General features: G+C 41.2%; 2 protein-coding genes across 2 annotated transcripts; both read left to right on the top strand.

Annotated features, from left to right (window-relative positions):
• Window positions 1-3,081: 3,081 nt before the first annotated feature.
• slc25a25a (solute carrier family 25 member 25a) lies at window positions 3,082-11,499 on the top strand. Its single transcript, XM_023394980.2, has 9 exons — window positions 3,082-3,345; window positions 5,211-5,337; window positions 5,442-5,529; window positions 5,621-5,732; window positions 7,418-7,576; window positions 8,480-8,632; window positions 8,723-8,998; window positions 9,438-9,588; window positions 10,011-11,499. The coding sequence occupies exons 1-9, from the start codon at window positions 3,184-3,186 to the stop codon at window positions 10,193-10,195; spliced, it is 1,413 nt and encodes a 470-aa protein (XP_023250748.1). The 5' UTR covers window positions 3,082-3,183; the 3' UTR covers window positions 10,196-11,499.
• A 3,202-nt stretch (window positions 11,500-14,701) lies between these two features.
• Window positions 14,702-19,008, top strand: zdhhc12a (zDHHC palmitoyltransferase 12a). Its single transcript, XM_023394958.2, has 5 exons — window positions 14,702-15,067; window positions 15,965-16,098; window positions 16,835-16,924; window positions 17,077-17,243; window positions 17,357-19,008. Exons 1-5 carry the CDS (start codon window positions 14,941-14,943, stop codon window positions 17,670-17,672), a joined length of 834 nt encoding a protein of 277 aa, XP_023250726.1. The 5' UTR covers window positions 14,702-14,940; the 3' UTR covers window positions 17,673-19,008.
• Window positions 19,009-19,324: the final 316 nt, after the last annotated feature.

The following is a 19,324-nucleotide window of genomic DNA, read 5'->3' as shown; positions in this document are numbered from 1 at the left end:
TGTTAGCTGACATTTCTCAACAATAAGTCATCAACAACCAAACTGTAAAACCTCACCTCTTCCTCATCACAACAGCAGCTGTATCATCCCTGCACCGTACCACTGAGATCCTCCTGTTAATGACCAGACCACACCCCCTCACCTCTCACCCGTATCATCCCCGTCAGATACGGACTGTTTGTCTGATCCCGCAGGTTAAAGTGCTGCTGCTGAATCCTGTTTGTCACAGGCCGCTGTGACTCTGGCGTAACAGTTATCGTTTACTCTCCGCTGAGTGACGCAAAGGATTGGACAATAGACAACAAACACAGCAGCTACACACCAACATGTTTGTGTTCACACTGGACTTTAACTGGTGTGTTAGTGGACTGTTGAGTTTGCAAGCTGCTGCAGTTATTGTAAACAATTTCACATACCTTTGAAAATAGAGTTTAATATTATGGGAACAGTCAGAACAGACGGCCGGGACAAAACCTGAGACCAATATACAGATGTAACCTAAAGATCTCTCCATTAAAAAACGTTTCTGTTTCAGTCTCATTAAACATTTCCTCACTAACAGCTGTACATAAGTGTATTGAGCGTTGTGAACAGCAATTCACAGTATAGAGCTTATATTTTAACAGCAGCACGAATAACGAAAGACTTTCATAAATTTTTAAAGCTGGATAAAACTACAGTGATGCTGAAACAGTAATAACTATAATTTTGTTGCCACAGTGTTTATTAGAGACAGAAGAGGGACATGCAGCTTTTTGGATTAAACTGTCCAGCTGTTGAGTCAATCATTTGGAGGTTTTATCATAGAACCTGAAAACCATGTCGATGTGTAAAATAATTGGTACAAACAGTTAAAATACTCTGAGGGAATTTTCTCAATTTTCTAAATTATTTCTTAAATTCACATTTCAAAGGGCGGCATCTGAGATAATTTGGCCCAAATGCTGAAAAATTGAAGCTTGGTTTTTGAAATTCTTCAAATATGTTGTGAAAACATCCTTTTACTGTTGTGGATGAATTGTTTTGGTGCTTACCAAAGTCTATAGGTTCATAAAAACAGTGCAATATATGAGTAAATTAGTAGATAAATGGATAATAAATGCCTAAAATGAGAATTTTATAATATCACGTAGCGTTGTAGTGTCATAGTGTCCTCTGTCACTTTACTTTAACCAAATTTTAGAGGCTTTGAGTCACTTATGGTCTTGTAAGTATATGTTTTACAGATTCTAACAACATTACAACCATGTTTCTGCGCTGTTTTATCACAAAGATATTAATAAAAACAAACATGGACTGCAGAGGGTTAAATTTGGATTACACATACGGTCATTTTGGATTTTCCAAAACAAGGCCAACATGTGATTCATACAGAGCAACATAACAGTGAGTTTTCTGTGGGCCAGTGGAAAGTAACACAGTAATTCAGAGTGAATGTTTTAAATCTCACCTGGTTAAGGTTTTGTTTGTTGCTTTAGCTCAATAGTCAGTTAATGTTTTATCTGTTATATCTGAAGAGAAGGGGGGAGCGTTCAGTAACACTAAGAAAAACATCTCAACAACGACAACACTTACTTTTTCTAAGCTGACACAATAAAAACAAGTTTATTTATTGTCTAAATTATCACTGAACACTGTACTGGAACTAAAAATGAAACACAGGCCCATTGAAGTCTATGCTCAGGGATGTCCATATACTTTTGGCCATATACCTGTCTCCAGATTCAGTGCAGAGCTATACATCAGTGTGATGCAAAAGTCAAACTTAAACCAAGTTGAAAAGTTGTCTGCATGAGTCTCCATCAATAACAAGACGGTCAAGGAACTTTGCACTGGCTGACAGTTAAGACATTTAGGAGTGTGTGTGTGTGTGTGTGGTGTGTGTGTGTTGTATGTAAACTCAGACGGCATCAGCTGACGGCCTCAGGGGTTAAGCCTTCAGTACTTGGCGTTTCTTCAGCGCCTTTTTTGGCTTTTGGCACTCACCCTCCTCCCGGTTTAGGTTCAGAGCGTTCATCCCTCCGGTCCGTCTGCCTCAGGCCAGTTTCCTCAGAGAACAAGGATTGGCTCTGACTCCTGCACCGTCAGTGGCCAAATCAGATGACGCAGCATGGTCTGCAGTAGAGTGCACAACAAACAAGGAAAGAAAACAAAACACAACACTGAAGTAATGCAGGGACAAAACAGGACTATCGTAGCTTCTCAAAACCTCAAGATAAAGACTGTATAGTATGATATTAAGACTAAAACCAGTATATAGCCTAGTGCATGTGGTGGAACACGAGGGAACAAATGGGGAGCTAGGTTTACTCAAACTAACATATGCATATGAATTTTATTTTTTATTTTCTACTTATATTGTGTGACTTTGTCTAAATGCTATTTCTTGCAGGGAAATGATGATGACTGAACTCAAACTTGCACAAAGCATTCATGAATAATGTTGGTTGTTTTCGGTCAGATTGTTTTCTGATTTATGCTTAATATGTGGCAGGAAGACAAAAATAAACTATAGACGACGTGTCTCAGTTGACATTGACACACAACCCATTTATTTTTTATTTTTTTAATTCTTCATTTTTCATGCAAAAATTATTAGAAATTAAATTAAAAGTATGTTAATTTCTTCAACCAAGCTTATCATTATTATTATTATTATTATTACTATTCTTGGTATTTATATTTTGCTTTATTTTATTTGATCAAAATGTGTTTTTGTAATTTTTCTTTGCAGGTCCTTTTCTCATGTTGAACTATATTATTATTATTATTATTATTATTTACTATTGCACATGTCCCGCCAAGCAGCACTCGTCTCTGCGTCACCCACAGTTTGAATGAAAGAAAACACGGGATTGGTCATTGTTTGCCAAGATGGATGAAAGGAGGGACGGGATTGGTCGACGACTCTACGACTCTTTATATACGTAAGTAGTAGGCGGGAACGAGCCGAGCCCATCAATGGGCGGTCTCAGCAATTGGTCCGTAGTAAAATGACGTCACCTTTGTAGGCGGAACAGCCAGTGACGTTACACTATTCCTATAAGGGGCGTGGTGTCCTGACACTTAGAAACCGGCGTTTTCGGTACCAGCATTTCAGTATTGTCCAGCGGAGGAGGAGACACGTTGGTGTGTTATTTATTTATTTATTGTAGTTCCTTTTTAAATTTTTCTGCAGCCAACATGCTCGGCCTGTGCCTTTACGTCCCGGTGTCCAACTCAGACCCGGTTGAAGTGGAATATTTTGAGTCTAACGGACTACCGTCGGAGCTGAAGTCCGTCTTCAACAAACTGAGCGTGTTCCTGCCGTCTCAGGAGTTTTCAACCTACCAAAAGTGGCGACAGGTGAGAAAAAAATCACTTAAAGTTAACTTTTTATTTGTATATATGCCCTTGTTAGTGTTTTATTACTTACTTCTTTAAATCCCATCACTTAGATCACGCTAAATCCTTTCTTTCCTGGCGCCGGAAGGATTAGCACAGGGTAGTAAAAAAGCCTTACGACTAGGCCGCAGAGGTGACCGGCTTTCAGAAATTGTGTAATTTTTGTAAAAACTTTATTGATATTATTGGTACAATATCTAGCTAACAATAGTTTTTTATGTTAAAGGTAACAGCTTTTGGTCCATGCAGCGTAATTTTCGTGGTTCTTGTCCACTCAAATGGACCGGCGCGCGCTCTGTCATACATGTTGCAGGGGAAATCCACCCTAAAGAGGAATTCATGCCATGCCCTTCATTTTCACGTGCATTTGAAAAGTAGCTGAAGTCGGTGTCTGCTCCCATATGCAGCTGTCTCCTTAAAGTGAAAATCAGATTTAAATGCAGAATAGTTAGTCAACAATTGAACTTGATCAGACATTATAAATTAGCATCAAATGCACAAATTAAAGGTAGTCATTTTATAACGTTGTTCGATCATTGCACTACTAGTCTTAATTACTTTGCACATAAAGTGTATACTTGCAGATTGCACAAATTGCAAGTCCAAAACCCCCAAAGTTTTCACTTGAGTATTTATATATGACAGAGAAGCAGCAAATCCTGCAGTTTGACAATCTGCAGAAATTTTCACTATTTTACTTGAAAAATATGGGATTCAGCTCTATTCTTCTGCTGCATGTGAATATTCCCTCTGGGGATACAGTGGGAGTCTTCTTACTGACACATGCACATGTGGTTTCCTGAAACTAGAAAACTGGTGACCTCAACTGTGAGTTTTGTGCTGAAAGATTGCACTGAACTGTGACTCATGCCTAATCTGCAATCAGTGGGATGCTGGCCCACTGCTAACCTGTTAGGTTTTTCAGTCCTTCACACTCAGCTGAGGTTCACATTGTGGTTCATCAACTGATGGCAATGCAAGAACATTCAGTAAACATGATTTATTTTAGTGTGGCAACTTCAGTTAGTGTCTTATGCTTCCAGCAATGACTTTTAAGACAAGGGCACAAACAGTGGTCCCTTAAAACTGGTGAAACAACTTTCCCCTTTAACCATGCTGCAAGTCACATTTAAGCACGTGTGCAGGTAGTTTGATGTGAGGTGCAGGGGAGAGTATCATTGCTATGTGACAGTCATATGCCTGCACTGTGGGCAGCGGGTCAGGTATCCTGGCTGGCCAGCCGGCGGGCTGGAGTACTGCCGGTGTCCTCATCTTGTTTTAGCTCAGGAGGTTCAAGCTCAGACTAGATTAAAACAGTTGGCAGGTCAGCCTGCAGTCAAAGATAGACCAGAGTGTTACTACCTAATACCCCCCCCCCCCCCCCCCCCCCCCAGTCCTAGAGATATGGACGTCATTCAAGAATGCCAAGAGCACCGCAGCTTGGCAAATGGGTCATGAAACATAAGCCAGGGCACCTTTTTAAATCTCCACTGTCATTCAGGACTGTGGGTTTGGCTGTTCATTAGTTGTTTGGCTTTAGATCGAGTACATTTCAGAACTCGCTGTACCTGTTTCATAATTGAATGTAAAATTGTTTTGGTGTGTCGGTGCAGAAGACACGTGCATACCACTGCAAAATGTCATGTAATGCCGAGACTGATTTCTCCTTTCACCTTTTGCAAAAACCACCACACTGTATTTGCTTCAATAAAATTAAATTCTTCCTCCTTCAACAACTGTCATTATGCAAACTTTACCCTGTCCTCTTATCCGACTTAAAACAGAGAATCTTATCTCATTGCATGTATGACTTTATTTTTTTGCAGAAAACTTTAAAAGGCGAAGGACACGACTCAGACGGACAGCTGGACTTTGAAGAGTTTGTTCACTATCTGCAAGACTACGAGAAAGACCTGAAGCTTGTGGTGCAAAGCCTTGGCAGGAAGAATGCGGGTATGTGGCTGCTGCTGCAGAGGTTTTGGTTTTGTTTCAGATGGTTCAGCTGCCATATGAGAAACTTTTTTTTTTCTTAAAACTTGTCTGTGTTTCCTTTTAAGGCCACGTTGATCCCAAAGAGTTCATGCAGTCTCTTCGTGACCTCGGTGTGCATATTTCCCTGCAGCATGCGGAGAAAGTCCTTAAGAGGTAATTTCATTCATCTGTTTCATCCGCTTACATTTTGGATTGTTGTATTAACTGAAGTCCGAGTCTTAGTTTTGTTCTTTCTTTCTTAAAGCATGGATAAGAACGGAATGATAACGATCAGCAGTAGAGACTGGAGCAACTACATGATGGTGGAGAAGACGGAGAACATTCCCGAGATCATCCTCTACTGGAAACACTCCACGGTTAGTTGAACGGACTGAAGTGAAACATCGAAGTTACCACTGTGGGGAACAGATGTAACAGTGGTCTTCTTTATCACCGGAACCCAAACGGGGAAGAGCTAAATAATCAATTTGACTTCCTTTGACTAAACTGGAATATTCCATTTGTCGGTGTTACATAAATGTTCAGATGTGCTATTTTCTCCCGCTCTTCGGTTTGATAAGGGTATCAGGGCGTCCGATAATGGTATCACTCAAGCTGGAGCTAATCAAAGGGCATTAGGTGTCTTTCTCCTGTCTGAAGGGCGGGGAAAAGAAAAAAAAACAGGTCAATTAAGAAGCAAATTCCCTGAAAGGCTTCATGAGCACAAGTCGTGCGTCAGAAATTAAGCTCTATTAGTCCATGAAAGGAATTGGTCCCATTCTGAGAGGATTATCTTGGAGGGATTTGCCCATTTGTCTAGCTGTTATGTAAAAGGTGGCAGCAGTAAATGGGAGCAGGTGGAGACTGAAGTAATTTAGCACAACTCCCGCAGGAGCACGGTGTGATCTTGGGTGTCGGACAAGTTATTTCAACGCCGTGCTCATCTAATGAGTCTAGCAGCCTCGACTTGGCGCAGACGAGATGCTGACTGACTGACTGACAGGCGGAACCGGGTCCAGGAATAGCACCGGAGTTACCACTCGCAGCAGATCAAACGAAAGGCAACCACATTACTGATGAAACGTAAGCCCCTGGATCGTTTCAGATAGAAAAAAATCCGATGTTTAAAGCTCTCTGCAGTTACAGCACAGCTTTGTTTCCCACAGCAGAGCCAGCGTGTCCCAGAGTGACACAGACTTTCTATTGGGTAGTTGCAGAGGTTGCTGTCCTGTATTTGGGACACAGTAATAAATAGGATGTTTTATTGACTCTGTCAAATTATATAATGACAAAGCAAAAATAAAATTGAGGCTGCACAGAATAACATCGAAAACAAACTGGAAAAATCTTATTTAGCAGGAGGACATCTTTTTTTTCTGATGCCCTTTTAAAGTCATGTTTAAGGGGAGCAGAGTTGGCACAGGTCCACATCTGCAGGTTTAGATGGATCCAGTTGTAAGCCTGCTGTCTGCTCCTGACCTAGATCGTTTCGAAAACACGTCCCCCTGCAGACTCGCACCCTTTGACCTTCGCCCAAGGAGCCTCATTAAAACCTGCGTGGCTCAGATTTTTAAAGCAGTACAGTGTGTCCCCGATTATCCACTGAAGTCAATTAAATCCTGACCTATACTGCGGTGTTTGTGAAAAGAAACCCGCCACATAACTCACAGTTTGACCTTTTACTGAGGCAGGAGGAGTCTGCTGTCACACATCAGCGATGTCATGTGCTTCTAACAAGAAAAATGTTCACAACAGCACATGTGGGGAGCTGGAGTTTCTAGTAGATACTTGTATAAGAATAGAAGCTCTGAATACATGGTTGTGAAAGTGCGGTCCAGGGACTTCCAGGGGGTTCCCAGCAAGAACTTTCTGTAATGAAACATTTAAAAGCAGAAATCTTATCAGATCGGGGTCGGTGGTCTCTCTTTTATATCGGTTTTCTTGTCCTTCATGTGAAAACCTTTTGGTGGAGACGAACAGATGAAAACATGATCTTGTCGTCTTGTGGTCGACGTCTCTCTCACGTTATCCTAGTATCTAAACCTTTCTGTCTTCCCGGCAGATATTCGATGTGGGTGAGAACCTGATGGTGCCGGATGAGTTCACCATCGAGGAGAAGCAGACCGGGATGTGGTGGAGGCACCTGGTCGCAGGTGGAGGAGCAGGAGCCGTTTCCAGGACTTGCACCGCTCCGCTGGACCGAGTCAAAGTCATGATGCAGGTAAGACGGTCGCGTCCAAACCCAGTGTGTATGAATCAAAGGTTAAAAACCACGTAAATGAGTTTCCAGACCTTCAGGAGTTTGGGAACTGGACAATGTGAGGTGGAAGCTGTGGAAACTCTTATCCTACTCGCTGTTTGCAGCGGTAGAGAATTATCATCAGCTTGTGGGTCATATGATGTAGGTGCCAGCTGTCAGCAAGACTAAAATCTACTCACCTGAGTCAAATCAAGAGAGTTGAGCTCAACAAATCAAACTTTGAATAAGTAAATGTGAGTGAGATTCACCTGAAGGCCATGACTGAGGGGCTTTTGTAACCGCAGCATGTGGCACAATTATTCAAGTAGAAAGATGGAAGATTGCCCAAGAGTGTGTTGCTTAAATGCCATAAATGAGTTAATGGTTAATGGACAGTGTAAGAGCGAGGGGTCAGAGTCCAGGGGCCGGACGCCCACCAAAGCCGAGCCATAACCGTGACCAATGACGGCTCGCGAAGGGCCGTCACTCCCTCGGCTGCGACGCCTCAACCGCGGTCGACGGCTGAAGGTCTAACGGCGCTGATTCGGGATCTGTGTCAACGGCCCTGATTGACGTCAGCGGGAGTGTGGAGAGTCGACTTTGAAACAATCGTGTCAACTTTGAGCCCCATTGATTTTTATTCACTATTTTCCCATCAATTAGTTAAACAACCCTGACCCAGTTGGATTCGTTTTTGGGTAAAAAAAAATAAAATTGGGCTACATGGCGCCGTGCCTGATCCTGAGATTTAACATCCCATTGTAATTATTTCAGCAGTTTATTAAATCACTCAGATTTCCTAATGTTTCCCTCTCAGTGCAGACAGACGTTTAGGGCTGTCGAATATTTACATCTAATTGATTATCTCTAATTCTTCTTTCTTAGGTTTATGGATCCCGAACCAACAACATGTGCATCATGAGCGGGCTGATGCAGATGATCAAAGAGGGCGGCATGAGGTCGTTGTGGCGAGGCAACGGCGTGAACATCATCAAAATCGCCCCAGAGTCGGCGCTCAAGTTCATGGCGTACGAGCAGGTATGACGAGTGACTCTCGCAGCGCACTGTCCTGAACCTCGGCCGCTCTCGGTGTCCGGTCACTAATTCTCTCTCGCTCGCCTTCTCCAGATCAAACGTTTCATCGGCAGCGAAAAGGAAACTCTGACCATCTTGGAGCGATTTGTCGCGGGGTCTCTGGCCGGCGTGATCGCCCAGAGCGCCATCTACCCCATGGAGGTCCTGAAAACGCGCCTCGCTCTGAGGAAGACCGGGCAGTACGCCGGGATCTCCGACTGCGCCAAGCGGATCTTTAGGAGAGAAGGAGTCGGGGCGTTTTATAAAGGCTACATCCCCAACATGCTCGGCATCATCCCCTACGCAGGCATCGACCTGGCAGTGTACGAGGTGAGCGGTGGATTTCTGTATTCTTTCTTGCAACCTTCATCCTCAACAGTATCAGTTTGTTCTTTCTTACTGTGACTCAACTTCTAATCGGAGCAAGAATGTAAATCTTTCAGCTGCAAATTCAACACATTCACAGTTTTACTTCTGTTAACTTTGCACACTGATGAAATGTCCAAGTGTTAAACCAAATATAAAATAAAAAAAGACATGATGTTAAACACAAGAGAGACAAAGGTGACGTTTGATCAGGAGACATTTAAAAAAAAAAAGCCAAAGGTTGTGTTACCACATCCTGCCTCACGATGAACCAACATTAAGAAAGAACCAGATGAACTCATGACTGGATTACATAACACAGTCTGATGACTAAGTGACTGTTGCATCCCCCCTGTTCTCTTGGTTCATGCCAAACTTATCTTGTGTTTTTCCCCTCCGTCAGACGCTGAAGAACAGCTACCTGCAGCAGTACGGCATCAACGGCACCGACCCCGGCGTCTTCGTCCTGCTGGCCTGCGGCACCGTGTCCAGCACCTGCGGCCAGCTCGCCAGTTACCCTCTGGCTCTGATCCGGACCCGCATGCAGGCTCAAGGTGAGGCCTTCACTCGCTTGAAATACTGAGCTTCTCTGACGGACTCCATCAGTATAAATCTGACCTGAACGTGTCAACGCTGGGAGTGAAGAAGTTTTAACCTGTGAAATTTTTGTATTTTATGTTGTAAATATGTTTTTTTTAGACCAACATTTTACACATTCCTTTTGAGTGTTAAAGTAGCAGATCCTTAAAGGAACACACCCATTTAGGGAGGACATTTCCCGCACTGTGATCAGGGAGGAACATTCATGTCAAGGGTGGATGACATGATTCAATAACTATCAAACTTCTGGCATTTTTGTTTGAAAAACCAATCAGTGAATCATTTCAGCTCAAAAAAGGACGCTCTTGATAACGTTTGTTTCATCACTATATCTTTATTGCAATGTCTTCATCGACCTGTTGATGATGTTTTACAGCTGCAACAGAGGGCAGCCAGCAGGTGACCATGACGGGTCTCTTCAGGCAGATCATGCAGACCGAGGGTCCGACCGGGCTCTACAGAGGCCTGGCCCCCAACTTCCTCAAAGTCATCCCCGCCGTCAGCATCAGCTACGTGGTGTACGAGCACCTGAAGACGCAGCTGGGAGTGACATCGCGCTGAAACCCCACCCCCTTCCTTTTTGTCACGTGGCTTCAAAAGCTTGAATACGACAAGTGACCCTCACCCAAACACCCACCGTAAACCCCGCCCCCCTCCCGCCCGTTCCCTTCCAAGGCTCAAGCTAGGGAATCCCATGGACCTTTTGTGGCCCCTCCGGGGGTTCGTGGAGCCATCTCATTCTGTGAATGTCAGCTGACGAAAGAGGAGAAAGGACACTGAACGTTGGAAAGGCCAAGGTGGAGGATATGAACTCTGTGAGCTCAGGTTGTCAGGATTGTGACTGCTGCTATTTATGTTTTAAGGGGAAACTGAAATATGAAGAATGTGAGTGACTGTAAGTCGAGGACCAAATGTTTTTGCTCTTCCTGCCACTTTACGTTTTGGTGCCTGAGGAGAATATCCAGTTTTGTTTTGTTTTGTTTTTTCACGTTGGTCTGACATTGCAAGCTTTGGTCAGTCGGCTTTAATATGCATCACCAGCACTCTTGTTAAATAACTACTTCATTAAAAAAAAAAAACTGAACAGATTCAGAGTACGTGGCAGATCTAGCATTAATAAGCTTTATTCTTTAACAGTTCTGCCTGTAGGAAGAAGTGATTGTGTCCCTAGAAGAGAGGATTTTGCACATGTGAGTTTGATCTCTCTCCACCTCCGTCCCGAGTGAATGGATTGATGGCAGCATTTTCTTAATGACTGCAGAGTATTTATTTCCATCTATCCTGTATTTATTGCTTTTATTTTGTAGAAGAGAGAGGAGGTGTAAAATGTTTTCTGTTGCATGTTTTCTGTCTGAAGAGCCAAATGTGCGATTTGAAAACACTTGTAAAATGCAGTGTGGTTATATTCAGGGTGGGAAGTTAATACCAGGAAACGGCCTTAACACGTGGCTATCAAACACTAAGTGTAGTTGTGGTGAATTGTTGAAAAGAGGGTTGGAGCTTGTAGTCATGAGTCACTGTGGCTGGTGTCTGCATCAACAAAGATTATTTTTTTTAGTGTCGAATAGCGTCTGTTGATGTGTGTTTGCCCTTTTTTCTTTTTTTTCTTAAAAAAAAAAATAAAAAGTACAAACGTCTTAATGTTCATCTCAGGTTTAAGGGCAGATTATTGTTTTTTTTTTTGTTCACATTTGTACTTGGAAAAACAAAGGCTTGAAAAAGATGAGCAACATAATGCACTTTAATTAATGCTGGACGGGCCTCTGAATGAATGTCATATCAATCCAGGTATTAAGATTAAATTCTTTCTATGTTTTAGTGTTTTAATGGACCATTTTGATGCAAATAAAAGCAAATTCTTGTCAGACGTTTTGTCACATGTCCTTTTTTAGATGAGATGTATCTTATGTCTCGAACTGCACAACAACAGATCAAGTGACAGAGACTGAAGTGGAATTAAACTGGGGCTTTCTGATCTTCCCCATTTTCTAAGATCCATCCCATATGACGTGAACACACTAATCCTGGTTTATTGTTACAGCTGCAACTAAAAAGCCAAATTACAATGAGACTTTTCTATTTGACTTTTGCTTAGATAAACAAATAAACAAATTAATCCAAACAGAACAGATGCTTTGATAATAGAAAAATCAACAAACTAGTAAAGAGCTCCTACAACCGTCATTAGAGATCTTGAGCCATGGTGATTGGATTTTGACACATCTGCAGCCACTTCAACACAACAGTGAATGAAGTTTCATTTGTGGTGGAGAAATGACATTTAATCAAAAAATTCCAAATATAACAGACGCACAAAAAATGTTCCTGTTTCTATGAATAAACCACAGAATCGTTTCAGAGGGAAATCCCTAGTAGCAGGTAATTCTACTGATTATTGGAGACAGAAATTGCAGAGCCAGATATCTCAAAATCTAAATGAATAAAAATACAACTATCTGAATAAATGATTATTTTACTAGAATAGCCCCAACCTTTAAATGCACAGTGACCCTAGTATTACTGTACCTCTGCACTGGATCATAGATGGTAGAATATTTTATCATTTAACTGAACTGAACTGCAAAAATGTCCTTCTCCCTTTTGTTCATTACTTAATCTTACAATGTTTAACTTAAAACAGGTGAAACATTAATTTGCTGTTCCCACAACAGTTTCAGCTCTTCCAGGAAGCTTCTATAGAAACATGGGAAGAGAAGAGATAACAGACAGATTAGCTCACTGTACTTCAGAATAAATAAATTACAATGGCTGAGTTATGTGTTACTGATATGACAGACATTTTGGATATTTCACATAATATTTCAGTAAATTTGAATGATTATATACAGTATTGTAACCTTGGGGATTTATTATGATTTATTATGTTCTTACATAGTGGAGATCGGAGGAAGATTTAGAATTAATGCACAACAGGAAACAGCAGATAGTTTACTGGATAGGGATTAATCAGAAAAATAGTAAAGTGTTGTTATGTAATGGTAGTTGACACAGGATTAGGCTTCTGCACAGTCCATGATGAAAACACAAGTTTTGTTGGTTGAGCTGAACTAAGTGAGTGTCAGCTGCCAATTCAACACATAGGAATATGGATCAGCCAGAAAACCTTCTCCAATTATTCTAATTTGTCAGTATAAGATAAGAGAATAAATGAACAACCAGGGAACACAGTCTGGACTCTCTGGATCCATCCACTGTAAGACTTCCTCAGTTATACTGTAACAACACCCACGATGTTTGCTCTGCAGGTTATAGGTCACAGCTACTGACTAAGGGTGACTGGGCCTTTACTGTCAGAGCTCACACACTGGGAAACAGTCTACTTATTAAAATCAGACAGATCAACATCATTAGTGTCTTTTAAAACTTTTTTTTTTCTTGTTTTACTGTGTTATTTCGATTGTGGCTTACTGGTCTTTTCCATCCAAGCCTTCTTTAGGACCCCGTAGTAACCAAAAGTAATGTATCTGAGTTAAAATAGATAATACAGGAGCAATGAAGTAAATGAAGCCATCAGCATCCAACAGAAAAATAAATAAATAACAATACATAAAATACAAAAAACACAATTTTATCAGAGAGCTTTTATGAATGTTTGATTTGATGTTGTGTTTTATTTTCCCACTGTACAGACAAGTGACCAATAAGGAGCCAAGCAGACACGCACACCTCTAAAAACAGGTCAGTCAAACGGACTCACCGACTCTGAAGCGCGTTCCCGCTAAATCCACGAGGGGGCTGTCCTACTGTAAAATCATCAAGGGCGGACATTTTGAGCGCTTTATGCACTTTTTCCACAAGTCCGCATTGCCCACGGCTCATGGGTCATATTTAAAAACACGGGGTTACCATGGTTACCACGGGATGCCCTAAATAAAACTTACCAGATGACGTCAACTAATTCTGATTCAGGTTAGGGGCTTTAACGCGGAACATCGAATGCAGTGACGTAACCGTACGTTTGATGTGTAGAACGGTGACGTAAACGAACCTTGCCTTACAGACTCAATGCATTTATTCGAGTATCTCAGGAGAGGAAAGTATTGGTTTTATTTGTCATATTGAAAAGATACTACGACGTCTTTTTCAAGATGAACATCAGTGGTTGGCTCCCAGCAAGCACCGGGAATCCTCTCAGATCAGTGGCTGCTGGTCTGGGACTTAACCGTCCCAGTGGATCCCAAGTTTGTGTTTCAACACCTGACCCACCAAGATACGTTAACTCTCCAGATACAAGCAATGGCCATATTCCTGAAGGCAGCTCGCAAATTTGGAGTGTGATTTTCCTCCAAACAGTGACTGCTCCAGGACTCAAACACAGGACAGCTATTCAACACCTCCACTGCCATCAAACCAAGATAACTCTTTGCAAACAAGCCGTGGATGTAGCTGAATGCAGTTCAGTCAGCCTGAGTCAACAAATTCAAAGAAGGCAGCAATTGCATGCTCTAACATCTGTATTCAGAGGTGTGGTTTACTGGAAGGTTGCTGGCAGATGAATACTTCAACAGATTCACCTTTCTAGACTAGAAGTTATTGGTATGGTGCGTGTACAAATTGTGTACACACATTAGAAAATAAAATTCACTCAAACTGAAATTCTGCTGCTTCAGATATGCTCATGAATTCCCACATGGGTAAAGTGCAAAGACACAACATCATATGAACATCACTTCCATATATAAAATAGGTAGTAGATAAGTTATGGTTAGGGGTATTATGCCAATTCTCATTTGCATTACCAATTAATCATTTACAATTACCACTCTTAACATTTTTAATTGTCTCCCTGTCTCCAGTATTAAGGCTTTATTGTAAGAGAGTCACTCCAATAATATCATTCACACTTTGTGCACCAATCCACTAAGTCTTTTTTATAATAAAGATGAACTAACTTTGGTTTGTTAACGAAGAACCCAGGAAGGAAATAATAACGTATGTTAGTTTTCATTTTAGACCGCTAAATACGTACGAAACATACAATACCAACATCATACCACCTCATTTGACGTTTTCGCGCAGGTTTCAGTTCGCGCAGTTTGTCCTACGCTGCCTCCCGTATCACAACAAGGAAGTAGCAACACCAGGGGGGCAGAGTAAAACCAGACAAGAAAATATATAAAATAACCATTTACTACTGTAACTAGCTACATGGTCACTTTATAAAACCCTCATGTATTTCCTAACATAGATAAAAGGTTTGTCTTAGTTTCGTGACCACTCTTGCTATGTTGCTAAAAGACAGCTAACGAGGCTAAACAGTTACCTAGCAGTTAGCAGCGGTGCTAATGAAAGGTATTGTTATTAGTATTGATAAAATGGTGCAGAGCATGTTTCGGACCGGGTTTCTGGTTCGGGCCACACACACTCTGCTAACCTGGGTCACAACCCTCATACTGTTCCTGCATGACACCGGTAAGTTCATTCAAACTTTCTAACTATTAAAGAAGGACAGATCAGAAGAAAATATTTGACTCATTCCTGAGCTACGTTTATTCTTCAGGTGTAGTTACTAATTACTCCTTCTGGAATGAAATAAGTAAAAATACCGAATATTCCAATATTTTTTAATCTATATATTTGTTCTGTTTTGCACATATCAAACATACCTATATATATATAATTATATATATATATATATATATATATATATATATTAATTATAATAATAATGTGTGTGCACCTATATCGGTGAACCTGAATTTAATAAAAACATAGACAATGAATATATTCAAAATATGAGTGACTGAACAAAGATTTAAAAAAAAAAAAAAAAATCATATAGATGTATCTTAGAAAACTACTGATCATGTACAATTTGTCCAAATTTATTTAAATAACAATTTTATATTTTAAGATGAATACAGTTCTTGTATTTAAAAATCCATGGAGGCCATAAATTGTTTCTGTTTCTTTTCAAAGTCTTTGGGGTTTCCCTTTACTGTAAATTACATTTTATCCATAGAAAACAAGCTCGGAAGTCCTTTTTAGTCACTGGGTGAGAATGAATTAAATGAATTATTCCAGCACACAGCAACAGTATATTTGGCGAACAGATAACAAAAATATACCATCTCTTTCTATTTCACTCCATTAAATGATTAAATGAAGGAAAAGAAAGAAAGAAAAGTTGGGCCAATGCAAACCATCACCAAGTTTATGTATTGGTTATTGTAATACTGTGATAAAGGAGATTTAATGTTGTATCTTCCTGATCTTCAAAAACAATATTCAGTATTTATTTGACTGTATTAGATTTGATTTAATGTTGCATGGACGCACCAGTAGCTCAGCTCTGTTGTGTGTGTGCAGATTTACGGAAGTGTGAGGAGCGAGGAGAGCTGCTGCTGCCGCTTCTGTTCTTCCTCCTGGTCGTGCTGTCGGTGCTGTTGTACTTTGCAGTTTCTTTAATGGACCCCGGCTTCGTTCTTACCGACACTGTCAAGGTAAGATGAGCTAACCCGACCCACATCACTACAACCAAACAGATGTCATGAAAAAAGGTCTTTTATTGCACCACAGTGGTTTAGAGCTGAAACAATTAGTTGATTAATCGATTAGTTGATATAAAAATAAAATGCAACTATCAAATGTTCCTTTTCTGTAATTTTTCAAGCTAAAATAGTGAAAGAATCACAAATATTCTCTGAGTACAGTCTCTCAAATGAGAGGCTTTTCTGCTTTTCTTTGTCTGATATCTTTATAAATTAAATAATTTTGGGTATTCAGACTTTTGCTTGAACAAACCGAGAAGACGTCATGTTCAGCTCTGCACAGATGTGAAGTTTTAACGTGTCATAACCTAAACGCATCAATAAAGTAAAATCAGGAGATTAACTGACGTCGATTCAACTCACTTTTCACCTTCAGTGTATTAAAGAAACAATTCCCTCCACATTCAATATTTCAATATTAAGCTTCCCCCCCTTTCTCTTTTTTTGCTCATGTATATAATGCCAAAATTATCCTTATTTTTCCTTTCCTTATATGTATTGATTATGATTTGGATCGTTCACTCCCCCAGAGGGACCGGCTTTGATTTCTTTTCTGTAGTAATGTCTTGGTTGCAGGTGTCTGTTGAATTCACGTGTCCCCAAGTTACACAGCCCTCTGATTTAAGGTCACGGTGCGTGTGCGTATCTGTGTGTACACATGTGACCCACATCTGTCTGTGTTGCGCAGGGCGATCAGGGTTCAAACGAGGAGATGGAGTCGATGATTCCTCAGGCTTCGACCCCTCGGCTGCGGCGCTGTGGATACTGCCTGCTGCAGGTAACAACTCGCACTCTGTGTTCATCAGCAGCACCAGTTTGTCATGAACAAGTGTCAGTGTGATATTCAAATAATAATAAATACAGACCAGGAGCTGAAGAGTTCAACTTTTCAAAGTTAAAATAAGGCCCCTCTCTCTCTCTCATGAGCAGCAGCCAATGAGAGCGAAGCACTGTCAGACGTGTAAGCGCTGCATTCGCCGCTTCGACCACCACTGTCCGTGGATCGAGAACTGCGTGGGCGAGAGGAACCACCGCTGGTTCATCGTCTACCTGCTGGTGCAGCTGCTCGCTCTGCTGTGGGCTCTTCACATCGCTCTGTACGTCGGCTCAACGCCGCCTGTGGTCTGGTGGAAGATAATCCATAATCTAATGTAATACACATCGCCACCAGTTTTTGTTCCGCCTTAACGTCAGTGTGTGAATCTTTCAGGTCTGGCATTTCCCCCGGCGTCACATGGGAGCTGTGGTTCCGGGTGAACGGGTTCCTGCTGGCGGCGCTGGGCGTTGTCGGGGTTTTCTCCATGGTGGTGGTGCTGCTGCTGGGCTGCCACCTCTACCTGGTCTCCATCAACTGCACCACCTGGGAGTTCATGTCCCGCCACAGGATCTCGTACCTGAAGAACTGCGGGGACGAGGAGAACCCGTTCGACCACGGGGTCTTCTGCAACATCTGGGATTTCTTCTGCATCTGCAGGACGGTGGTGTGGGAGCAGGTCTACCAGAGAACGGCCGCAAATCCAGTCTAGCCTCGCTGAGACTGGTGTCAGACGGATACACCGTTTGTAAGGGAAGAACTCTGGACCGTAAAAAACGATGGTTTGACACCTGGAAGAGTGTCGGGCCTTTGGTTGATCCACCATGAGAATCACATTAGTGTTTTTTTTTAGTGAAATTCTTGACAACTGTTCGATGGATTCCCCTGAAATTTGCCACAGACTTTCCCGTCCCTCTCAGGATGACATGTAGTACCTTTAGTGATCCTTTAACTTTTCCTTTTAGCACCATCATCAAAACAAGGCTGTTAAAATCAGGGTCTTTTTCCAGTGTGAACGTGGCCTTAAGTCTTGTTTTCATTCAGGAAAGGAAGAAAAACCTCTCGACCGAATCTGTCTTTAATGTCGTTTTAACACTCGACCTTTTTCCTGTTTTTACAGTCGAGTGCAAAAAAACGTATTCTTCGTGTTAATGTCATTTAACACGTAAATTGCCACTGGTGTGTGTGGAAACAAGGGTGCTACTGTTTGAAATGAACATCGTTTAAGTGGTAATAGTGTTTGACTCTTGACCGTTTTCCAAACTTAATATTAGAGACAAAAACAACTGTTTTTTTATCTTGTGTAAGTTTCTTAAATATTTATTTATAATTATATAAGACTGGGAGAAATTTCTGGGTGTTTTTCTTTTTTATATTCTTGCTGACAACAGACCCTTCTCTAACTGCAGTACGTCTTGATGATAATGACTGAACAAAAGTGGCAGAACGAACAACAACTAGTCCATTATGCTGATAACAGCGTAGAAGTAGAAGGAATCTGGAGCTTCAGCCCGTCACACTACAATGGACCCATTGAACTGTTTGTACTGTGTGGGGATACTTCAGGCCACAAACACAGAAATGCAGTGAAATAAATCTGTATTTTCCTGGTTTGTTTTGTTGAAAGAAAGAAAACAGTTTAATTTAACACTAATAAGCTGCATACAAACATTTAATAAATGGTTTATAACACACTATCAGGAAGGTGTGAGCAGCTGTAAGGAGCTTTATGAGTGTTTATTAATGTACAGTATTTAAGTTCTAGATTTTATATTATTATTATTACGTGTTACAGCTGCATTACAGCGGGTTATAAACCATTTATTTCATGTTTATATTCTGAATATAAAGTAAAGTGAGACCACACCAACGGTCTGCTGCAGGTCGTGGTTTGATTCACTGTATTTTGATGTTAAACTTTATAAAAATGGATTTAACTCTTGAGATGGAGCCAAAATATTTTACAAACATCTTTTTTTTTAACTGTATTTGTTCTTTTTGTATTTATTGACAACAAGGGTACATTAAAACACTGATGATATACAGTATGTATGTTGTTATAGAATACATTCCTGGTCAGGATGCTCCACAGACATAAATACAGGACTGACACACAAGTAACATGTAATACTCAGCAGCAAGAAACTTATAAAGTGCTACAACAGCTAAAACCAACGGCGGACGCTCGTGAGTGAACACACCGGTTTCTCCGGAGACTGAAACCTGCGACCTTTCAGTTTCGGGACGGCGGTCGAATTCGTTAAAAGAGAAACTTACAGCTTGAACACACGCCTTCTTTACATATTCGAAAAGGCTTTCAGATCACCCCCTCCACTAATACCCCCCCCCCCCCCCCCCCCCCCC

The sequence above is a fragment of the Seriola lalandi genome, unplaced genomic scaffold (assembly GCF_002814215.2).
Source record: "Seriola lalandi dorsalis isolate HSWRI2012SDOR001 ecotype SW California unplaced genomic scaffold, Sedor1 jcf7180002054955, whole genome shotgun sequence".
Taxonomy (NCBI): domain Eukaryota; kingdom Metazoa; phylum Chordata; class Actinopteri; order Carangiformes; family Carangidae; genus Seriola; species Seriola lalandi.
The sequence above is the reverse complement of the archived record's forward strand: the minus strand, read 5'-3'. Positions and strand labels throughout refer to the sequence as shown.